At 46.0% G+C, this 23,682-nt stretch overlaps 1 protein-coding gene across 2 annotated transcripts in view; it reads left to right on the forward strand.

Moving 5' to 3' along the window:
• Nucleotides 1-16,716: 16,716 nt before the first annotated feature.
• The window catches only part of PDCD6IP (programmed cell death 6 interacting protein), a 50,917-nt gene continuing 43,951 nt past the window's right edge, over nt 16,717-23,682 (forward strand). For both annotated transcript variants that reach the window (XM_056128933.1, XM_056128934.1), the window contains exons 1-2: nt 16,717-17,008; nt 23,099-23,153. In XM_056128933.1, coding sequence (XP_055984908.1) covers nt 16,800-17,008; nt 23,099-23,153 — 264 coding nt within the window. In that variant the 5' untranslated portion in view covers nt 16,717-16,799. The remainder of the gene's footprint in view (nt 17,009-23,098; nt 23,154-23,682) is intronic.

Genomic DNA, 23,682 nt, shown 5'->3' on the forward strand with positions numbered 1-23,682 from the left:
AGAAGTGATCGTTGATGTCAAGAGAGGGGTGCGGCAGGGTGATACCATTTCACCAAAACTCTTCAGTGCCACCCTCGAGAACATCATGCGACGACTGGAATGGGAAGGAATGGGAGTGAAGATAGATGGTCGGCAACTACACCACCTCCGCTTTGCTGATGACATTGTTTTAATAACACCAAACATCAGCCAAGCGGCACAAATGCTGGCCGACTTTGGCCGTGAGTGTGGAAAGGTAGGACTACAGCTGAATCTTATGAAGACAATGTTTATGAGAAACAGCCTTGTTCCTGACGCCCCATTCGCTCTCAATGGAACGACCATCTCCGAATGCAACAGCTATGTGTACCTAGGTCGAGAGGTCAACATGACAAATGACCTGGCACCCGAGCTGCGCAGGAGGAAGAGAGCGGCTTGGAACGCCTTCAAGAACGTCGAAGAAATAGCTAAGAGGACGAAGAACCTCCGGCTCCGGGCACATCTCTTTGATTCCACTGTTCTTCCTGCATTAACATATGCCTCAGAGACCTGGGCCCTACGCAAACAAGATGAGAACGCCATTCAGGTCTCCCAAAGAAGAATAGAAAGAGCTATGCTTGGAATATCACGTTTCACTCAAATGAGAGAACGAATCCGGAGTTCTGACATCCGTCAACGATCAAGGATCAGGGACGCTGTCTCATTTGCCAAGGTGTCGAAAATCAGATGGGCTGGTCACGTAATGAGATTTAAAGACGACCGTTGGACTAGAGCTGTTACTGATTGGATTCCACGGGATGTCAAGAGACCGCGTAGCCGCCCACCTACCAGATGGTCAGACTTCTTTGTCAAGGTCATGAACGATCGGTTTGAGGCCCTTCATGTTCCCGGAGCGAAGAGATGCCATTGGGCTACACTAGCACGCGACAGGGACAAATGGAGACGTTACTGGCGCCCGCTCGAGCAAATCGACGACTAACGGGAAGTTAAGTGATTAAGTGATAATTGAAATCTCGTATTTACTCCAGTCCTGAAAACCATCATTTTATTCTGTTTCTGAGAAGTCAACGTCTTTTTTTTACAGTGTTCTTTATAGGAGTGATTCGTCTTTCTGTGTGGTTTATTTCTCTTAGCATAGTACCTTGAGGCTCCCGTAACCATACCACCGGACTCCATGCCAGGCTGTTTTCACTCAGGGCACCCCAGAGGGGGGCAGGTGAGAGCCCTCCCTGCCCCAAGGGACCCAGCCCCGGCAGCTGACTTCCTCAACCCAAGGGCCGCCATGCTCCAGGCTGCTTGCCGGACACTCCGCCAGAGCCTCAAGCATGAATGAAGTCCCGCGGGACCCAAATAATGTGGAACTTTGTGACCTTAGACTCTGGGCTCAATGAGACCTGGTAGCAGAGATTCTCTGCCTGCTTGCCCCAGTCTCCTGCGACTCAAGGGTCACACCCATAAGCCACTATCTGCCGGCACCAAATATCTCCTCATTGGCCACCCTGCAGAACTCATTGGCTGCTTTTCCTAAAAGGGAGCATAAAATGAGGCTCCCATAACCATGCCACCGGACTCCGCGCCAGGCTGTTTCCACTTGGGGTGCCCCAGAGGATGGTGGGTGAGAGCCCTCCCCACCCCAAGGGACCCAGCCCAGGCAGCCAACCTCTACTACCTAACTGCCGCCACGCTCCAGGCTGCTTTCTGAACACATCGTAGGACACTTCCTACCCATTTTCCATAATTACCACACCACATTTGATGGGGTTCAGACATTAGGCTACAAACCACTCAGAGAGCCTTGCAAGCTACCGAGAGTATACCACCTGCACAGGCAGAGCCTGGCAAGCTCCCTGTGGCGTATTTGATATGCCGAAAACAGTAACAATTACAGGTATCATTCTCCTGACCCTGAAAGAGCCTCCAATCATGGGAAGACAAGTAAGGAGAGGCTGCTAAAATCTCAGAGCTGGGAGGAATTGAGACGTTATTGGTGCCCGCTGGAGTAAATCAATGAACAACGGGATGACAGTGATACAGTGAGAGTGATAGTACTTTCCAGGCACATTTATGCCATTGCAAATGGCAGTATCTCCTTATTTATAGAGGTGAGTAATACTCTGACATATGTATTAGTATTCCAATGGGCTGGAGCTATAGCACAGTGGGTAGGGCATTTGCCTTGCACGCGGCTGACCAGGGTTCAATTCCTCTGCCCCTCTTGGAGAGCCCGGCAAGCTACCAAGAGTATCTCGCCCACACGGCAAAGCCTTGCAAGCTCCCCGTGATGTATCCGATATGCCAAAAAACAGTAACAACAAGTCTCACAATTTGTTGTGAGACGTAACTAGTGCCCGCTCGAGCAAATCAATGAACATCGGGAGGACAGGATTACAGTGCAGTATTCCATTATTAGGGCCAGGACCTAGTGGACTGCAGTGTGCTTTGAATGTGGGAGCTCCGACTGAGTCTCTGGTACCACCTGCTCCTCCAACCACCTCCAGGAGAGGTCCCAGCACTGTGCCAGGGGTATTTCCTGGTCCCACAGGGTGTGGCCCACGAACCATATGATAATAGTAATAACACGAATAATGCTATTCTTTTATTCTCCTTTTCTCCTTTTCTTTATCCAACTTATCATGATCACCGTTTAGGTTGTTTCCATGACTTGATACTGCAGTTTAATGCTGGAGAGAGCATGGTAATACGGATAAAAGAGAAATCTCTCTGAGATAGTGATTTTATTTCTTTTAGCTATATACCTAACTAAGAACAGGACTGCTGGATCATACTGTAGTTTTGGTTTTTGTGTTTTATTTTATGGATTTTTTTTTGGTGGCCTTTTGGGAGGGATCATGTGAGGGCAAAACCGATGCCATAACAAGCTGCAGCTAACATTAAGTCTCAGCTAGGCCTCAGTTTCTGTTTCCTCAAAGCAGGACTTGTAGTTGCTGGTAAACTCCCAGCTGAGTAATTTACCGAGATAAGGAATTGGGCAGTTGGGTCTGGCCAGTCATGAAGGGTTACTGTACCCTCCTTAGAAACTGTTACCAACTATTGCCTAATTGCTGACCACCATTGTAATAGGGCCTATGCTAAAAATAGACCAGTATATAAATTGCTTCTTAACTCTGAACCCTATATAAACTGCTTGTGATTTGGAGTCGGAGTCCTGTCAAGACTCCACTGCATTGGGGGGCTGGAGTGATAGCACAGCAGATAGGGCATTTGCCTTGCACGCGGCCGACCTGGTTCGATTCCCAGCATCCCATATGGTACCCCGAGTACTGCCAGGAGTAATTTCTGAGTGCAGAGCCAGGAATAACCCCTGTGCATTGCCAGGTGTGACCCACAAAAAACAAAAAAAGACTTCACTGCGTTAGATGAGACTTGGACCCTAGTGGGGTCCAAGTTGGGCTAGCGCTGGCTCAAGTTAGTAATAAAGTTCCTTTGCTTTTGCATTATCATGTGTGGAACTGGGTCTCTCTGCAATTGAGGATCTGAAACTTGGGCACAACAATCACACCTGGCGATGCTCAGGGGTTACTCCTGGCTCTGCACTCAGGAATCATTCCTGGTAGTGCTTGGGGAACCATATGGAATGCTGGAGATTGAACCCGGGTCGGTTGTGTGCAAGGCAATTGCCCTACCCGCTATACTGTCACTCTGGCCCCTATTTTATGTTTTTGTTTTTTGGGTCTCCCTCAGTGGTGTTCAGGTGCTCCTGGTACTGCATTCAGATGTCACTTCTCACTGGGCTTGAGGAAACATATGGGAGCCAGGGATCGAACGCAGGTCAGCTACATGCAATGCAAGAGCCCTACTTGCAGTACTTTTGCTCTGCTCCATTTTTTAAATTTCTTAAGGAAACCTCCATAATATTTTCCATCATGGCCGTACCAGTTTTCATCCCTACCAGCAATGTATCACTGTACTCTTTTCCCTACTTACCCACTTCCCAGCATTTGTTACTTCCTGCCTTTTACATAAACAGTTGTTCTAACAGGCATGAGGTAGGAACTCAGTGCTGCTTTGCTCTTTGATTTTGATGCCCCCTCAATGGGGCCGGTGGCCACACCTGGTGAGACTCCACCTGGCTGTGTGTGCCGAACAGTTCATTGCTCTGTCTGGCACCTGAGCAGTTTTGGGGTGGGGGGCATGCAATACTCTAGATTGAACTTGGTGACTAGCACATGCAAGGCATGTGCTCCAGCCCTTTGTGTCATTTCCCTAGCTCCTCTCACTGTGGTTTTGATGTGCATTTTCCTAGCAATTAATGAGGATGTCTTCAGTTACCTGTTGGTCTTTTGTGTGTCTTCTTTGGAAAAATGTCTTTTTTAGGTCTTTGGTCCATTTTTTTTTTTTTTGGTGGTGGTGGTGGGGTAGACGTTGAGACACATCCAGGAGTTCTTGAAGGTTGCATGCCGGGGTGGCAGGGATCAAACCATGGACAACTGCAAAATGTCCTAACAGTTTGTACTATCCTTTTTTCTACTGCCAAAAACAAGTAACAAAAATTGGGTTACTTGTTTTTGCTTTTGAGTTGTATGAGTTCCTTATATATTTTGGATATTAACTCATTACCGACTGCATTTTGTAAATATCTTCTCCCAGTCCCATAGATTGACTTGTCTTATTTTCTTCCTTCCTCCCTCTCTCCCTTCCTCTCTGCCTTCCTTCCTTTCTCCTTTCGTCTTTCTCTCTTTCTTTCATTTCTTTGTTTGATGTAGCTCCAGAGGCTTTCTTTCCTTTTCTACTTTTGAGTAAAGGAAATATTTTTTGTTTGTTTATAGCCATCACTGTACTCAGGGCTTACTCCTTGTTCTACAAACAGGGATCATTCAACGCTTAGGAGGCAAAATGAAGTGGCAGGGGATTGAGCCTGGATCAGTTGCAGGCAAGACAAGCACCTTATTGCTGTACTACCTATTCAGACTCCTTATTTTTACCTTTGGAATTTATTTGAAAAAAATCATTATCAATACCAACGGTAAAGCACTTACTCAGCACGTTTTCTTCTAAGAGCATTATGGTCCAGAGGATATATTTCAGGTCTGCAATTCATTACACTTACATGCTGTGTAAGTGTAAAATAGGCATGCAGTTTTTTTCTTTGGATGTGGATATACCATTTCTCCAGCACCATCTATTGGAGAGTTGTCCTTACTGATTGTATACTTCTGGATCCTTTGTTAAAAATTAACTGCATGGGCCATAAAGATTGCTCAGTGGGTTAGATCACGTGATTTCTGTGAAGGAGGACCAGGTTTGACCCTTGGCACCACACGGTTCCACAAGCTCAGTCAGGAGGGACCCACAAGCCTTTTTGAGTCTACTGGGTGAGACACAAAAGCCAAAACTAAATAAAAATCACAGAGGCTTATTTGAATTCATGGGTCAATTTCAGGACTTTCTGTCCTGTTTCATTAATAAATGTATTTACCTTTTTCCAGTACTATAATGTTGATATTAGCTTGAAATCTGACACTGAGATGTCTCCAGTTTTGTTCTTTGTCACTTGAATTCTCTCTCTCTCTCTCTCTCTCTCTCTCTCTCTCTCTCTCTATGTTTTAAGGATTTGAGGTTTATTCACGTTTGACTTTTGGAAATTCCTTGGAAACTACTTAAATCTTTTAAAAAATTTAGGCTTTTGGGCACAGCCAGCGGTGCTCAGGGCTTACTCCTGGCTCTGTGCTCAGGGAACACTCCTGGCAGGTTTGGGGGGATCATATGGAATGCCAGGGTTCAAACCTGGGTTGATCACATGCAAGATAAATGCTCCTCTTATTGTGCTATCACTCCAACTACAGAAACTATAGGAAATTTTAATTAAAAATTTCATAGGGATTGCATAGAATCTGCAGATCACTTTAGGTACTACGGACATTTTAGCAATGTTAACATCAAAAATTCTTTGCATCTCTGGTTTTTTTTTTCAATTTCTTATATTGATGCTTTAGTTTTTAATGTAGAGACAGATCTTGTATCCCCTCAGTTAAATTGATCACTGATTTATTTTGGGGTGTCATCCCCATGGTGATCAGGAAACCAGGTGGAGCTGGGGATCAAACCCTGAGCTCCTGCATGCAAATCATATCCTTTAGTCTTTTGAGGTATCTCCTGGCCCTCCAAGTACTTTGTTAGTACTTTGTTACTGTGAGTGGGCTTCCCTTTCCCCTCTCTCAATGTTGTTGTTTAAATGACTAGGGATTACACATGTGCTTAGTTGTGCACACTTAGTTGTGGCTCTCACCAGGGGCTGCGCATCAGTTTGCTTGGCTTACCCATTTTGCTCACCTTGGTGATTGCAGGGGTTGTGCTCTTATTGCTGCATTGCTCTAGCACATTCTAATAGTAAGTGTTCCTCAGGGGTCCATGGGATGCTCACACAGTTCCTTGCCAGGTTTCATATTCCTGGTTGCAACACACGTACACCGTTTTTCCATTTGTGGTGCTCACCTGGGGCCACTGCACCCTTTCGTTACAGTGCTGGCAGACATCTGGCTGTGCAGGGGCTGGACATCACTGCAGTGCTGGGGATCAGGAATAGCAGAACTGTGAGGTACACACAGCAGCACTTCAGGACCAGGGTGTGGATGTCACAGCACAGGGCCAGAACTCACAGTCCCATGCTTAAGAGGCAGGCACTTTGAGCCACTAAGCCACCTGAGTTCCTGGGACCATTTTATTAATTTTCCTTTCCAGTTGTTTATGTTAGGGAATACATATGGAACTGATTTTGCTAAGTAAATTATGTGTCATAAGAAAGATTGGTTCTTTGAAGTCTTTCTGAGCCTATGACATTACAAAAATGTGCAATATTTATGATGCACTGCATACACCTATTTTCTATACACACATACAGCCTCCAGTACTAGGTGTGTGCTTATGTGTGTGTGTGTGTGTTTTTAATCCAAATAAAAGTGATTATATTTAGCTTTGGAGGACAGGTACATTAGGGTTTGTATGGCCAGAGGCAGATATTTAATATGAATGTTTAAAAAAAAACACCAAAAGATAAATAGCAAAATGGTAATGCAAAATATACAATAAAAGAATGACTATCTTAAGAAAAAATACATATAAATCAGGAAGAAAAAAACAGAAGAGTTATACACTAGAAAATGACCAAAAGATAAAAATAAGCAATTAAGACACAAATATAAACATTTAAAAAGAATTTTGGTTTAATTCACAATTTTTTCATTTATTGGACACAAAATTAGAAGCACAATAAGCCATTTTCATTTGAAACATAAATATTAAAAGCTAGGAAAAATTAGTGATAATAAGGAGGTTAGTGAAGAAGTTTTCATAAACTATAAGCAGAAAAAATAGCACGGCATTGTAGCACTGTCTTCCCATTGTTCATCAATTTGTTCGAGCGGGCCCAGTAATGTCTCTGTTGTGAGACTTGTTGTTACTGTATTTGGGATATCGAATACATCACGGGTAGCTTGCCAGGCTTTGCCGTGTGGGCAAGATACTCTCGGTAGCTTGCCGGGCTCTCGGAGAGGGACGAAGGAATTGAACCTGGGTTGGCTGGGTTGGCCACATGCAAGGCAAACACCCTACCCGCCGTGCTATTGCTCTAGCCCAAACAGAAAAAATACACTGTAAAATTTGGAAAGTAATTTTAATAAAATTTACCTAAGTTTTTATTTAGTTTTAAATTTTTAGGAAATTAAAATTAAAAATTAAAATTTTTTAAGTTTTTGACAATGCTCAGGGCTTATTTCTGAGCCTGTTTCAGGGATAACTTTTGGTGATGCTTGGGACCATGTGCAGTGCTGGGGAATCTAACTGGGTTAGGTAGCATGCAAGACAAGTGCCTTAACCTCCTGTACTATTTCTCCTGTACTATTTCATTTATCTAAATTTAAAGTGTATGCCAAGAAACCTAGTAATTTCACTTTTAAGAATTTTGCTTTTGGGGACCCGAGGACAGCTCAGTAGGTGAGCATTTGTCATGCAGGTGGCAGGCTGCAACTGGTCATTGGCACTGCCTCACTTGCAGATTGCGATCCCAGCAACACTGTTATTTGTGATCCCAAGGGTTGTGCAGTGACAAAGTGTAAAATCTTTAGTGTATCCCTGAGAGGACCACAACCCTGAGCACTGCCACAAAGTGTGTTGAATCCTGGTCATGGCTAAAACAACAAGGGAAACGAAGGTGTGTCTAAAGAATTGGGTTTTCATATATTGTGTCATTCCAAATGTATTCATTCGTAAGTAACAGAAAATCCAATTCAAACATGTGCAAACAGCAAAGATGTATTTGGCCACTGACCCTGATAGCGGAAACAAGGTAGTTTTCAGCTCTGGTTTGAATCAGCTTGGCACTGATATCATCAATATCTTTGTTTCTTTCTTTTTCTCTGCCTCTGGCATGAAAGTTTGGACTGAAGTTTAAAGAATTCTGGTTAATGTCAAGAAGGCTGCGAACAGCTGCCTAGTGTGGAGGACATATGCAAATGAACCCAAGGCAGCTTTGAAAACATTTGTGGCCAGTGGAGGGCTAAGGGAAAATCTCCATTTGTTTTGGGTTTTGGGGGGCCAGAACCGGGCAATGTTCAGGGGTCATGCTGGCTTGGCACTCAGAAATTACTCCTTGCTCTGCTCAGGAGACCATAAAAGATGGTCATCCAACCTGGGTCAGCTGCGTGCATGGCAAGTGCCCTACCTGCTGTATGACTGCTCCAACCCACAATTCTCCTCTTATGAGTCTTTCCTTCACCAGTGTGGAATTCAGAAACTTGTTTCTCTTGCAGAGACACTCAGTCTTCAGGCAGGGTGGCAGTACTACTTGCAGGAGCAGTTAATTAATTAGTTAATCCAGGCAGCTAAATGCAGAGATTCAGGTAGAGAAGCACAAGCATCCTGTGCTCTTTGCCAATGGGGTGCTTGTGTTTAGTGGTGTAGGAGAGACATTCCATCTGATGTTATAGGATATATTCTGTTGTGTGGTTCTGCAGCCAGATCTCTGGCCTTTCCAAGAGATTCTGTAAACTCCCTCATTCTCTTCAATGTTTCTCTGCCCCTCCCACTCCCGTTCAAATTACATATAACTCATTTCAATTGTGCACTAGTAAGAAGTCTGACATTATATTTTCCTGTCCAAATCCAGGCAAAGAAAGATCACCTCTAGAAATTCTCCAAAAAGGGCAAAATAATTTTCTTTTCTGAGACCTCTAGCAAGCAAACCTTTTTTTGTATTTTAATAGCCAGGATGGTGTCACATTCCACTCAAATCCCACCCCTGAGTGGCTTGCTGATGGAACTACACATGATTTAAAGCCTAAACCACATCCTTTAAGGTTAAGACAGACCAAAGAGAACACACTGGGGACCCCATGGTGAGGATTAGGATGTGGATGCGCATGGGTATATGGGGGGTAATAAGACGGCAGAGTAACTGACTTGCTCTTCACATTTGTATTCATTTTCATTGTTCCCGGGCTAGAGCGATAGCACAGCGGTAGGGCGTTTGCCTTGCACGCAGCCAACATGGCTGACTCGAGTTCGATTCCTCTGCCCCTCTTGGAGAGCCCGGCAAGCTACCGAGAGTATCTCGCCCGCATGGCAGAGCCTAGCAAGCTACCCGTGATGTATTTGATATGCCAAACACAGTAACAACAAGTCTCATGATGGAGACATTACTGGGCCCGCTTGAGCAAATCGATGAACAACGGGAGGACCGTGACTTCATTGTTCCCATTTCTGCATTAACCACCACATGCTGCTGTTGCTCACTACTTGGATCCACTGGCCAGTCCTCAGGATAAATTTCATAACTATGGGGTCAGTAGAGGTTTGAATGTGGGGTCAGTCATATTCTCTGCTTTGTTCTTTCATAGATAGCACAGCGGTAGGGTGTTTGCCTTGCACGCAGCCAACATGGCTGACTCGAGTTCGATTCCTCCGCCCCTCTCGGAGAGCCCGGCAAGCTACTGAGAGTACCTCGCCTGCACGGCAAAGCCTGGCAAGCCACCTGTGATGTATTCGATATGCCAAACACAGTAACAACAAAATCTCCAATGGAGACGTTACTGGGCCTGCTCTAGCAAATCGATGAACAACGGGAGGACCATGACCATGACTGTGATTCCTTTAATAAGGGCTGAGCAATGATTTTTATCTTAGTTTGTGGAAAAATTCTCCAGAAATTGAATCCTTCTTGTAATTTCTAATCTTGCTCTATTTTTTTAAAATTTTTTGCTTTTTGGGTCATACCAGCGATGAACAGGGGTTACTCCTGAGTCTGCACTCAGGAATTACTCCTGGCAGTGCTCAGGGGACGATATGGGATGCTGGGAATTGAACCTGGGTCGGCCCTGTGCAAGGCGAAAGCCCTACCTGCTGTGCTATCGCTCCAGCCCCACTCTTTCTTTTTGGAGGCATTAAAGATCTCTTGGCAACAATGCTTCCATCTCACCTATCATTTTTTGTAACAACTCCTCCAAAGTATTAGACTGTCCCCTGGTCTGCTCTGCCCTTCCATCCCTCCCAAGCCCTGCCTCTTAAATTTGGAAACAATTCTGAGCAGTGTGCTTCTCAAGAGTGAATCTTGGTGCCACCAGCAGGTCAATCTGTACCTGTGAGGCGAGTGCATCAGCAGCCTGATGGTGCCTTCAGACTTCCAGATACCCCAAAATTGCTGCTGTGCCTTTGGCCAGACCCCAAAAACTTGGAGCAAAGTTTACCAAGAAAGTAAACAGCCAAAAGTTAGATACATGGAAAACATACCCACAAACCACCTCGGCTCAGGTATATAATTGGAGGCATGGCCTCTCTTGTTCCTGATTGAACTGCTTAATGGCCATGATCCCACAGACTCAGAAACGAATCTCGAAACCCAGCAGCCTTTGGCAGAATTGTGTCTGGTCCCTGCAGTAGGTTACCTGTGCTGGGCCAACCCAGGTGGGAATAGGTTTTGTGCCTTGGCCTGTTTCCCCCGGCGGCCCAGTGGCTGCCATCCTTCAGAGGCCACTAGACAGTCAAGTTTGGGTCCCCAGTAATGAGACACACAGGGCCTCATTGGATGGGGGTGGAGCAGGGATTATCCTCCCCACCCCAACGAGACCCCAAGTCATTGCCCATGAATGGCCTCTCTGGCTCCTGATCAAGTTGCTCAACGGCCATGATCCCAGAGACTTAGGAACAAATCTCGAAACCCAGTGGCTTTTGGCAGAAATCTCTCAGATTTAAGTGTGAAAATTTTGGAATTTCAAAATCATATGGCCCTACTGCAGCCACGCAACATCATATATTATTCATAACCAGCAATAGAACACAAATTGTCTACTGTTGTCTTTTCAGCAGATCTGAGTGTTGGGGTAAAATCTCAAATAATAATGGTGTGTCTGGTGTCAAAATATTGAATGTGATCAAAATAGAGAGAGAGAGAGAGAGAGAGAGAGAGAGAGAGAGAGAGAGAGAGAGAAATGTGGAAATCATCTGCCCCACAGGTAGAGGGTGGGTGTGGGATGGGGGTATACTGAGGTTTTTGGTGGTGGAGAATGGGCACTGGTGAAGGTATGGCTGTTTCATTGTATGACCGAGACTTAGACCCGAAAGCTTTGTAACTGCTCTCACCGTGATTCAATAAATAAAATTATAAAACATGAAAAAAAAAAAGAGTGAATCTCATCCTTTATTGACATTTTGGAGAGCCACAAGTTGCTATTGTGGGGAGAAGCCTTATGCTCCTTCCTTCTAGAGACTAGTACCTAGTCCCATTCCTCCCTCCCGTAAGTTGCAACAATCAACAGTATTTCCAGACATTGCTAACTATCTCCTAGGAGCAAAATTATCACTGGTTAAGAATCACAGGGTTAGATGAATACTGTGGGGGAGAGTATGGTGGGTAAGGACAGTGGAATCCTCTCAAACTCAAAGTAGGGGACTCTTGACTGTCCAGGTCCCTCAAAAATTACAAGGGAGATGAAGAAGCTCACCACATCTACTATGTTAATGGCTCCCTGTTCTATTACTGGGGCTACAGTTGGCTGTTGAATCACCAACTCCCTAAGGCAAGTATTAATTTTCCTAGAGTATAGTCTAACCACAAAATGGAAGACAGCTACACTTTCATCTGCCCTATAATTTGCAAGAGGCTACACCTCTGAGAATGATGTTAGTTTTACACATCATTATTATACACAGCAGACTTAATCTAACTACCTTGTTTCCAAATGTATCATCTTGGATCATCCCTGAGCAATATTCCTTTTTACTCTTTTAGCTACTCATAGGTGTGATTAAAGATCTGAAGTTATTACTTGGACATTTAATCCTGTAGTGTGTGTGTGTGTGTGTGTGTGTGTGAGAGAGAGAGAGAGAGAGAGAGAGAGAGAGAGAGAGAGAGAGAGAGAGAGAGAGATTGAGATTATTTGCTGCATAGATATTTTGGGTTAGCCAATACATAGATCTCAAAATGTTATTTTTGGGGAAGGTCTCCCAAGTAGTACTCATGGGGGGGCATGGAGCCACTCCCTGTGATATTCTGCTAGCCAGGTTTAATGCTAGGACTGGTGGTGTGGTGTTGGGGATCAAACCCCCACCTTTGCCCATGTAAGATGTACCTCTGATACCTGAGCTGTCTCTCAGGCCCTCAAAAAATTTAATTTTAGCAAGTAGTTACATTTTTTTTCAGTATATTTTTTTGGGGGCAATATTGGGGCTCAAACCCAGGACCAATACAAGCAAGATATATATTCTACCACTGAGCCATATCCCTGGCCCTTTCTGGATAGAGTGATAGCACAGCGGTAGGGCGTTTGCCTTGCGCGCAGCCAGCGCGGCTGAGCCAGTTTCAATTTCTTTGCCCCTCTTGGAGAGCCCGGCAAGCTACTGAGAGTATCTCGCCTGCATGGCAAAGCCTGGCAAGCTACCTGGGACATAGTCAATATGCCAATCACAGTAACAACAAGAAGTCTCAAAATGGAGACGTTACTGGGCCCGCTCGGGCAAATCGATGAACAACGGGAGAACAGTGTTACAGTGCTACAGCATTATGATGTATCATTAATCATATTTAAATCTTTTGGGCTTGAATTGTTTGATATCAATGAAACCACCTCTCTATTCTTTTTTTAAAAATTTTTATTATTGAGACACCATGAGGTACAGTTGTAGACTTACAAATTTTTGTGCTTGGGTTTCAATTATACAATGATCAAATACCCATCCCTCCACCAGTGCCCATTTCCCACCACCACGAATCCTAGTATCCCTCCCACCCCTCATCCCCCCCATCCCACCGTGCCTCTGTGGCAGGGCATTCCCTTTTGTTCTCTCTTATTGGGTGTTGTGGTTTGCGAAAGAGGCAATGGGCGGCAATCATGTTTGGTCTATAGTCTACTTTCAGCATACTTCTCCCATCCTGGGAGGATCCTCCCAACATCCTTTATTTGGTGCTCCTTTCTCTATCTGAGCTCCCTTTTCCCCTAGCATGTGTGGTTGGCCTCCAAGCCATGGAGCAAACCTCCTGGTACTAATCCCGGCCACTCTTGGGTGTTAGTCTCCTATTTTGTTACTTTATGTTCCCCAGATGAATGCAATCTTTCTTTGTCTATCCCTCTCTTACCTCTCCATTCTTATTGTTTTCACTTGTCTGGTATAAAAATCATTTTTGGGTATATTGGGCGTGTGTGCAATGTTGGCATTTTGTTTTTGTTGCATAACCAACCACACCAGTATGTAGTTGTTTAAACAAGAACCATTTATTTTATTATTTGGAGTGGGAATGTATGGGTCATACCTGGTGGTGCTTGGAAAAACAACTGTGTGGTACTAGAGTTGACTGCATGCAATACAAGTGCCTTACCCCCTGTACTACCTCCTTATACTTGAGTCAATCACTTTGCTCATGGTTCTGTTGGTTGGCTAGGCATTTGTGGTTTGGACTGGTGCATATGATCTTTGATGAATTTATTCAGGTGTTATACATCAATTGGGGGCTTAACAATTAGTTGGCTATTGGCTAGGATTAGGGGAATGACTTGACTACATGTCTTTCGTGAGTTTCCAGTGCAGCAAGAGGTGACAAGCTCTGATAAGTGAAGTGTCTGCTTGTCACAGAGTTGCTAATTTCCCATTGACCAAAACAATTTATATCAACAAATCAGACTAAAGGGGTGAACAAAATAGACTCCAGCATTTGATGGGAAGATCTACATACTGAAAAGTCATAGATGGAAAGGAACAATCTATATAATTTATCACGTTTAGGTTTTCCTTTGTGAGTTAATCTACATTCCCCCCTTCCCCGCCCCCCCCCCCCCCCCCCCCCGGGTCTGGGAACTCAAGGTCTCATTGCTACAAAGCAGGCACTTCTTGCCACAGCCATTTTGGGTCCCTAAAAACACATTTTAGTTTCTATTTTCTGGCCACACCCAATTGCCAATTGCTTAGGGCTTGCTTCTGTCTTTGTGCTCAGGGATAACTCCTGGCAGGCTTTGGGGGATCAGATGTGGTGCTGGGGATCAAACATGGGTCAGCTGCATGCAAAGCAAAAACCAAAACTAAAACCCCAAACCCACTGTACTAGAGCTCTAGTCCCTGAAAAGGCATTTCACAGGTTTGTTCAAGCCAGGAATAAACCCCATTACTTATGCTATCATGTCTGTCCCTTAAGTTTCCTTTCATAGAGTAGTGACCTTTTTTATTGGGTGGCTAGTGGAGGTGGCACACTTGGCAGTAAACAAGGGCTCTTGGGAATCATTTGGTGTTGAGGATGACTGACTTTGGGCCTCTTGCATGGACTGTGTGTGTTCCATCCCCTAAAAAACCCTCAAACAAACTGTTGAAGAGATAATACCCATTTTTCTACAAAACACTCCCCTTTCTGGATTTGCTTGGTTATTTCTTCCTGTATCATTTAATTTCCTTCTCTAGCTCCCACATTTCTTAGAAATTGTGTGAGATGCAAAAATTTGACAATTTATTGCCAGTAGGTGCTTGGGGTGCCACAAAGTGAGAAAGTAAGGTGCTGAGACTATGCTACGAACACCTTCCTGCTATGCTCACTGGTGTGGTGCATGGTGAGGTCAGGACTCACAGAAGCCTGCTGGGGCTCTGTGCCTGTGTAGACAGTAAATCCTGGTCTCCACCCAGTACTGGCTTGCTGTCTATTTTTGCAGTTAAGAATTTCAGGGAAGACTAGTAGTGAAGTAAAGACATTTTATTTCAGGGGAGAGAGAGGAAAGGAGGGAAGGAGGAAGAGAGAGAGAGAGAGAGAGAGACAGACAGACAGAGACAGAGACAAAGACAGAGAGATGGGGGAGAGGGAGAGGGAGAAAGGAGAGGAGAAAGAGAAAAAGAAGTACCTCAAAGCAGTTTCACACATTAAGCTGGCATGCAGGCCACTCCCAGGAATAGAATGCACCCCATAAACTTAGAGACAAAGAAGACACACCCTGAGTAGTGGACTGTGGGATACTTCCAAGATGAAATGTGTGTCATATAAAAAGGGAAACAGAGAAGGTGAGGGCAGCTCCCACGCAGGATGGAGGACACTGCCATGCTTCCCCGAAGCTGGTCTTTTAGGGCTTTTCCAAGTTGATTCTGCCTTTGGTCCATTGCTGGAGTGTTAAGGAAGGGTGGCTGGATCTCCCCTTAGTGTGCCTTGATGGGCTTGAGCCTACTGATTTTTAATTTTCTTTTAAAAATTCAGTTGAAATTCATTATTAAGGAAACCACCTGCTTGCCAGTTTCAGATCAAGTAAAACTTTTTTGTGTTTTTAATTTTATTTTTTTGGGCTGGGACATATCGCAAAAGATAATGCATATTTCATACCTCATCCCATCAAGATTTTGGACCAGACTGATTTTATCATGTCAGTAATGCTCAGGTGCCATTTATAGCTTCACTTGGAGTTGCTCAACACTATTCTTTAACTTGATTTCCCAAGATTCTGAATGATCCGATGTCTGCTTACTCTTCCAAGTTTAATTTCACTGCTGTACTTGTTCTGTACCACTGTTTTAACTCCCTGAGCATGAGACATACTTCACTCTAAGCGCCAGGCACCTGCTACCCATGTTTGAGAAGTTCCCCCTTTTCCACTTTTCTATGTAATTTTCTCAATTCGCAGGTAACATTTTAAGTTCATCTTCGTAGAAAAGAACCTTATCTGAGGTTTTTTTTCCCCAACCGGTTGTAATAACCGACATCCCAAGCACCCAGTTATTTTCTTCTTCACCATTCTACTTTTCCTGTGCATCTTCGTATCCCTGTTCTTACCTGGCTGTAAACCGCACAAAGACACACGGACAGTGCCTGCCGGGCTCACTGGGCACCAGTAACTGAACACCGCGGTCAGTTGCAAAAAAGCCATAGGACGTAATACTCCGGCAGCACGGTCTTGCCAGATGCCCGCAAACCCTTGCTGGGGACGGAAAAATATACTCCACGAGCAAGTCGTTCGAATGGGGTAAATAGTTAACTTTGATCGGAGAGCAATTGGTCCACACGACAGGATGCCCGGGAGATGTCCGCAGCCAGGCAGCCTGCAGGGGCTGGCCGGGCCGCAACAAGGTGAGCCGCTCGGCGCCCCGCCCCGTCACGTGACGCCGGGCCGCGCGTGCGCCGGGCGGCCGGGGCGCCTGCGCAGGAGCTCCCGGAAGTGACCGGACAGAGAGCGCAGGCAAGAGTCCACGTCCGTCAGCCCGTCGGTCCGCCGGTCCGCGGGTTTAGTCAGCGCGCTCCCCCTCCCCCCCCGCACTCCCCCACCCCCGGCACCGGCGCGCCGTCCGGGTTCTCGTCGCCGTCCCGCCGTCTCCTCGGGCCCGAAGCGGGGGTCCCCCCGTCTGCGGCGCTCGCCATGGCGACGTTCATCTCGGTCCAGCTGAAGAAGACGTCGGAGGTGGACCTGGCCAAGCCGCTGGTGAAGTTCATCCAGCAGACCTACCCGAGCGGCGGGGAGGAGCAGGCCCAGTACTGCCGCGCGGCCGAGGAGCTCAGCAAGCTGCGCCGCGCCGCGCTCGGCCGGCCGCTGGACAAGCACGAGGGCGCGCTAGAGACGCTGCTGAGGTGGGCGCGGGCCGGGTGTGTGTGTCTGTGTGTGTGTGTGTGTGTTGCGGGGGGGGGGGTGCGGCGTGCCCCGGTACCGTCCCCGCACCCACACCCCGGGGCCGCCGCCGCCCTGAGTCGGCCGGGCGCGTAGGTGTGGCCGGCCGGGCAGGGCTGCGGGGAGAGGGCGCCTGCCGCCCGCCCGCCGGCCCTGCCCACCCGGGTCGCCCCCGCCCCGGCGCTGCCGCAGGACCTTCCCCACCCCCTGCGGAGGGAGCGGCTGGGTGAGGGAGAGAGAGAAGGAGTGTGTGTGTGTGTGTGGGCGTGGGTGTGAGTGTGTGGTCCCGGAACTGCCGTCCGGGGCCGTGTGGGCCCGGCCCTGAGTCACCTTCCGAAGTTGCCGAGCTCGCAGGACTGGGCGAGCGACGCCCCAGGGAGCCGTCGGGGTTTGGTGGGGCGGGGGGGGGGGGGGGCGTCGGCGTCGCGCGTGTCTACGTTTCACCCAACGGGGGCCCCCAGCGTCGGCTTCCTGAGCGCCCGTTTGGTGTAATGACGGGGCGGGGGCGGGGAGAGCGAGGGGCGGAGGCCGCAAGGACACCTGAGTGCATTCCCGGGTGACTCCCCACCCCCCACACCCCGTGCGCCCCGAGGGAGGGAGGGGCCCCGTTTCCTCCTACGGGGTCTCTTCATTAGCCGGGGTGGGGGGCGGGGGAGTCCTAGGCTGCTCGAGAGAGTTTTGCACCCCTTTCCTAGGAGCGGGTCAGTGGAGACCCGCCTATTTTGCCAGGGTGTCAAGGCTGGACTCTTGCCTCGCGGGAGGGGGGTGGACCCTGGCGGCGGCACTGCTCAGGGGATCCTGCTCCGGGAACCTGGCTCGCTCGAGGGCGTTTTCTTCCTGGAGCTGGGGCAAGGCCCATGGGCAGGGCTCTGATTCCCGCTGGCCTCTTGCCGTTGGTGGAGGAGAGAAATGGGGCCTGGTGTGAGTGACTTCGCTGACTTTTAACTTTTCCATCCACTTCTCCCCCCTGCCCCCTCCCCACACACGCCCCCCAGAGAGCACAACAAGGGTTGATTCCCCACAAACAAGGGCCCTGCAACCCTTTACTAGGTTGATGAATGACCCCCTTGATGTCTTTTTTTTTTTTCTTTCTGGATCACACCTGGCAATGCACAGGGGTTACTTCTGGCTGTGCACTCAGGAATCACCCCTGGCGGTGCTCAGTGACCATATGGGATGCTGGGAATCGAACCTGGGTCGGCCGCATGCAAGGCAAACGCCCAACCTGCTGTGCTATTGCTCCAGCCTCGACCCCCTTGATGTCAAGATTCGTTTAGGTGAAATGGGTTGCAACGATTTTTTTTTTTTAAATTTACTTTCTGCTTTTTTTTGGGTCACACTTGGAGATGCTCAGGGGTTACTCCAGGCTCTGAGCTAAGGAATTACTCTGGCGGTGCTTCATTTGGGAAGCTGGGGATCGAACCCCAGTCGTCCGTGTGCAAGGCAAACACTCTCCCCGCTGTACTACCTCTCAGCCCCCAAATTGCAGTGCTGATTAGTTTGATACTCATTATAAACCTCTTTTGAGGCTAATCTAGGAATACTCAGTTGTTATTTAGAACGAACCCACTTTAATAAATGCCACCACAGGGCACATAGACAAGTGGGGTGTGATTCTGATGGTGTTCTGCCGTGGACTTTTGAACTTCATTTACTTGTTCGTTTCCTGTTTCCTTAGGCATAAATGGGAAAACTGTTCTGGGAACTCAGGCTGTTGAAGAGATTGTCTGTACCCCAAACTTCAATCTGTGATTCAGAAACCAACCATATATCTTTAATCATCTGTTTTATCCTCTCTTAGAACATACAACTTTCTCTCTCTCTCTCTGCACTTTTCTAGTGGGATTAGGGTAAGCTTATAAGTATACCACAATATATTAAATTTTTATTTGTATTTTGGGCTACACTGTATTGGGGTGGGAGTGGATTCAGATTAAGGGTTGTCTGACTTAAAAGCCTGAACTCTGTTCCCTCAAATATTCTTGTCTTCTGTGGCCTGATCATTGAACAACAACAACAACAACAACAACATAGCTGCCACACTTCTCTGAGAGCCTGGCACCAACCAGCAGAGTCAGACCTGGTGCTGCTTAGGCTGGTGGTGCTTGGAAGTCACTCAGGACACACCCTGCATTGCATAGAAGCCATGGGGGCTCTTCATGTCAGAGTTCAGGGCACCATGATGTACCTATCAGGAATCAGATTTAGAGCTTTGTGTATGCTTGGCATGCACTCTGCCGCTGGAGCTAGCCTCCCAGCCCTGGACATTTTGGAGAGTACAAGCTAGTTGCTTTGTAGAATCTTCTTCAGTGAGGGTTTGTTTTCCTGTGATGTCTTGTGCCAGTAGTACTACCAGATGAATTGCTGTGTTCTTTATTTTAGCACCTGTGAGAAAGAATATGTTAATTCATCCCATTGGTGGTAGTGTTATCACTTATAGTTGGTTAAGATGTTATCTGACAGGTTTCTTTGTAATTGACTAATGTATTAGTGTTTTGTGAGGAAATATTTGAGAATATATAATATCCTATTCCATCAATTTTTTAATTTTTGTTATTGCTTATGTATCTTTCTTGAATCTGATAATGCACTTTGACAAAATGTGGTTTTTCCTATTCCTGTGTACTAGTTTGCAATTTAAGGTATGGTGGAGCCCTGTTTTTCTTGTTACTTTGTTTCTTATTTTACTCAGTAGATTTGGATTTGTAACTTATTTACTTTTTTTTCATTTGGGGTCACACCTGGTGATGCACAGGGGTTACTCCTGGCTCTGCATTTAGGAATTGCTCTTAGTGGTGCTCAGGGGACCATCTGGGATGCTGGGAATCAGTCAAACCCGGGTTGACCGCATGCAAGACAGATGCCTTACCCGCCGTGCTATTGCTCCAGCCCCTACTTATTGTTCTTGACATGCCTAGTAGGAACTCTATAAAACTAGTTTCTGTTTTCTTTTTGATATGTCCACATTTTCATGTGCTTTCTGGTTTTCCTTATTTTTGGGTAATACCTGCTGGTGCTCAGTGCTTATTCCTGTCTGTGTGCAAGGTAAACACTCTACTTGCTCCTGCCCCTCAAATGCTTATCTGGATGGTTCAGACTTAAATCTTGAATTGTTTCAGTTCAGCTATGGAGTCAGCAATTTCTTGAAGGAGCTCTGCTTCTTTCTGATACAGAACCAATGTTGATCTGAGCATTAGGTGTGCTTATTGCTACTGAGGTGTTAAGCTTCTGGGTGCTCCACGTATGAAACACACACATGCTTATATCCATCCCTTGCTAGCCTTAAGTTCAGCCTGGTGAGAGGGTAGACTGCTTTTCAGTGATCATTCTGGCTGCTGTATGGATGATAGATAGAAAAGTGAAGGAGAAATGAAGACAAGGAGCTTGATTTGGAAATTTGGATTGTTTGAGAGAGAGGATGACAGACAGCCTTGAGAAACTAGTTGTGTTGGAGAGAGACGTTAACACACTAAAAAGTTGGTATATCTGTTTTTATTTTTTATTTTTGCTTTTGGAGTCATTCCTGGTATTACCTAAGGGTTTACTCCTGACTTTGTGCTCAGGGAGCATTTCTGGCAGTGCTTACGCAGTCATGTAGTGCTCAAGGATTGAACCTGGGTTGACCATATGCAAGGCAAGCACCCTATCTGCTGTATTCTCAATGTGAAGCTGGTAAACCTGTTTTTTTTTTTTTTTTGTATTTTGGGGCACGCCTGGTGATGCTCATGGTTTACTCCTGACTTTGCTGTTTGGAATTATTCCTGGTGGGCCCAAGGGATGAATTGTGATGCTGGGTATTGAACCTGCGTTGATGGTATGCAAGGCAGTCTACACACTGTACTAATTGCTTCAGCCATGATAAACCTGTTTTATTTATTTATTTATTTTGGCTTTTTGGGTCACACCTGGCAATGCAGAGGGGTTACTCCTGACTTTGCACTCAGGAATTACTCCTGGCGGTGCTCAGGGTACCATCTGGGATGCTGGGAATTATACCCGGGTCAGCCGCGTATAAGGCAAACACACTACCTGCTATAGTATCGTTCCAGCCCTGGTAAACCTGTTTAAACCAATATTTTGCCAGAGATATAATTTGTCTAGTGACTGTAGACAATTGTCATCTGGGGAGATCTCCCTAGCAGTGCTAAAGTGGTCTTGGGATCCCTCTAGGAATTCTTTTCTTTTTCTTTTTTTGGGGGGTGGAGGAGATGCTCCTGGAGTAACCTGGTGATTTCCGGGAGTTACTCCTAACTCTGCACTCAAGATTTACTCCTGGGATGTTCAGGCACCATGCTGGATGCTGGGAATTGAACCTGGGTTGGCCTTGTGCAAAGCAAGCACCCTACCTGCTACACTATCTCTTCGGCCCTCTGCTGGGGTTTTTTGGCCAACTGGGCAGTTGCTTAAGCTCAAGGGCCCAAGCTTGTGATGCTGCCAGGATACCAGGATACCACATTCACCAGTCCTATACCCAAGAACACTGGGGAGTCCAAAGGACTGGAGTCCATGCTTTGCATGTGGAAGCCCTGGGTTCAGTCCATGGTACCCTTATGTTCCAGAAGCACCGCTGAGAGCAACCTCCCATCATTACCAGGTTTGGTTCCAAAGCCAACCAACTAAAAAAACTGTGGTTTTCTGGGGAGATGTTAGTTTACTGTTAAAAAATAGTGAATAAATACTTTTCTTTGGTGATAAGTATTAGTTTTTCCTTAGTACTTTTGTTTAACAGTTTTTTTTTTTATTGAATCACTGTGAGATTGACCATTACAAAGCTGTTCATGATTGGATTTCAGTCATACAGTATTCCAACACCCATCTCTCCACCAGTGTACATTTCCCAGCACCAGTGCCCTCAGGTTCCCTCCCATCACCTCCCCCTCCCTTGCGCTTCTCTCTCTCTCTCTCTCTCTCTCTCTCTCTCTCTCTCGTGCTCTCTCTCGCTCTCTCTCGCTCTTTCTTGCTCTCTCGCTCTTTCTCGCTCTCTCGCTCTCTCTCCCCCCTCCCTTTCTCTCCCCTTTTGGACATTGTGGTTTGCAATATTGGCAATATTGACACTGAAAGGTTATCAGGAATATCCCTTACCTACTATTAACCCTCAGATCATGTCCAGTGTGATGATGCGCAGCTATTGTCATAGCAGTCTTTCTTCTATCTTACCTACTCTCAGCCCCCCACACACTTGTGGTTAGTTTCAACCATTGACCAGTCCTTCTAAACTCTGTTTCCCTGGCCATGGATATTCTTCTACTATATATATATTTTATATACCCCTTAGTACTTGTGGTATCTTTTTTTTCTTTTGAAGTAAAAACAAGTTTATTTAGAAAATTTGAGAAAGGGGGCCCGGATACAGTATAGTGGGTTGGGCATTTGCCTTTCATCTCATATGGTCCCTGAAGACTGCCAGGCATAATTTCTGAGCACAGAGCATAGAGCCAGGAGTAACACCAGGTTTTGATCCCAAAACCAGTAAAATGTATAAATAAATAAATAAAGCAAAAAAATTTTAAGGAAGGGGAGGGAGAGAGAGGACGACAGAGTAATGCACTGAAAAGAGATTGTGGGCTTCTCCAAAGGTGGAGAGAGTCCCAGTATACATCCCAGCATTGGATTTGAGAAGTACATATCTTAGGAGGGGAGATGCGGGTGACACATATATATGCTCAGCAACACATATGCTCAGGCAGCATAGTGGTATGCATTTTAATAGTTTATACCTTTACAGCCTGTTTATTTACTTTAAAATCATTTAACTTGGGGCTGGAGCAATAGCACAGTGGGTAGGGCGTTTGTCTTGCATGTGGCCAACACGGGTTCAATTCCCAGCATCCCAGATGGTCCCCTGAGCACCGCCAGGAATAATTCCTGAGTGCAAAGCCAGGAGTAACCTCTGTGCATTGCTGGGTGTGACCCAAAAAGAAAAAAAAAAGATTTAACTTGACTTTTGGGCCCATCAAAGCAAGTATAAATAATTTTAGTATGTGTTTTATATTTATATAGATATGTGTAATATTTTGGTCTGATAATTTTAACTTTTTTCCCCCATTTTTTAGATATTATGATCAGATCTGTTCCATTGAACCCAAATTTCCATTTTCTGAAAATCAGGTAAGTCATTACTTTCAATTTGTTTAAAATTTATATGATAATGGTAAATCATACATTTCCTTCCACCCATGGTATTATTTTATTAAGTAAAATAGTCTTTTTCTAAAAAAAATATTCTTTAATGAATCACTGTGAGATACAGACTTACAAACTTTAGTGCTTACGTTTCAGTCATACAATGATCCAGTCCCCATCCCTCCACCAGTGTCCATTCTCTACCACAATTGTTCCTAGAATTCCTCCCCCTCCTCCTCCCCCACTGTGGCAGGCAGATTCCCTTTTACTCTCTCTCTCCTTTAGGGTATTGTGGTCTGCAATGAAGGCGTTAAGTGGCCATCATGTTTGGTCTATAATCTACTTTCAGCTCACATCTCTCATCCCAAGCGGGTCCTCCAAGCATCCTTTACTTGGTGGTCCCTTCTGTATCTGAGCTGCCTTTTCTGTGAGGCCGGCTTCCAGCTGTGGAGCAATCCTCCTGGTCCTTTTCTCTACTATCCTTGGATGTTAGTCTCCTATTTTGTTACTTTGT

Source organism: Sorex fumeus, unplaced genomic scaffold, assembly GCF_029834395.1.
Source record: "Sorex fumeus unplaced genomic scaffold, SorFum_2.1 ptg000072l, whole genome shotgun sequence".
NCBI classification, from domain to species: domain Eukaryota; kingdom Metazoa; phylum Chordata; class Mammalia; order Eulipotyphla; family Soricidae; genus Sorex; species Sorex fumeus.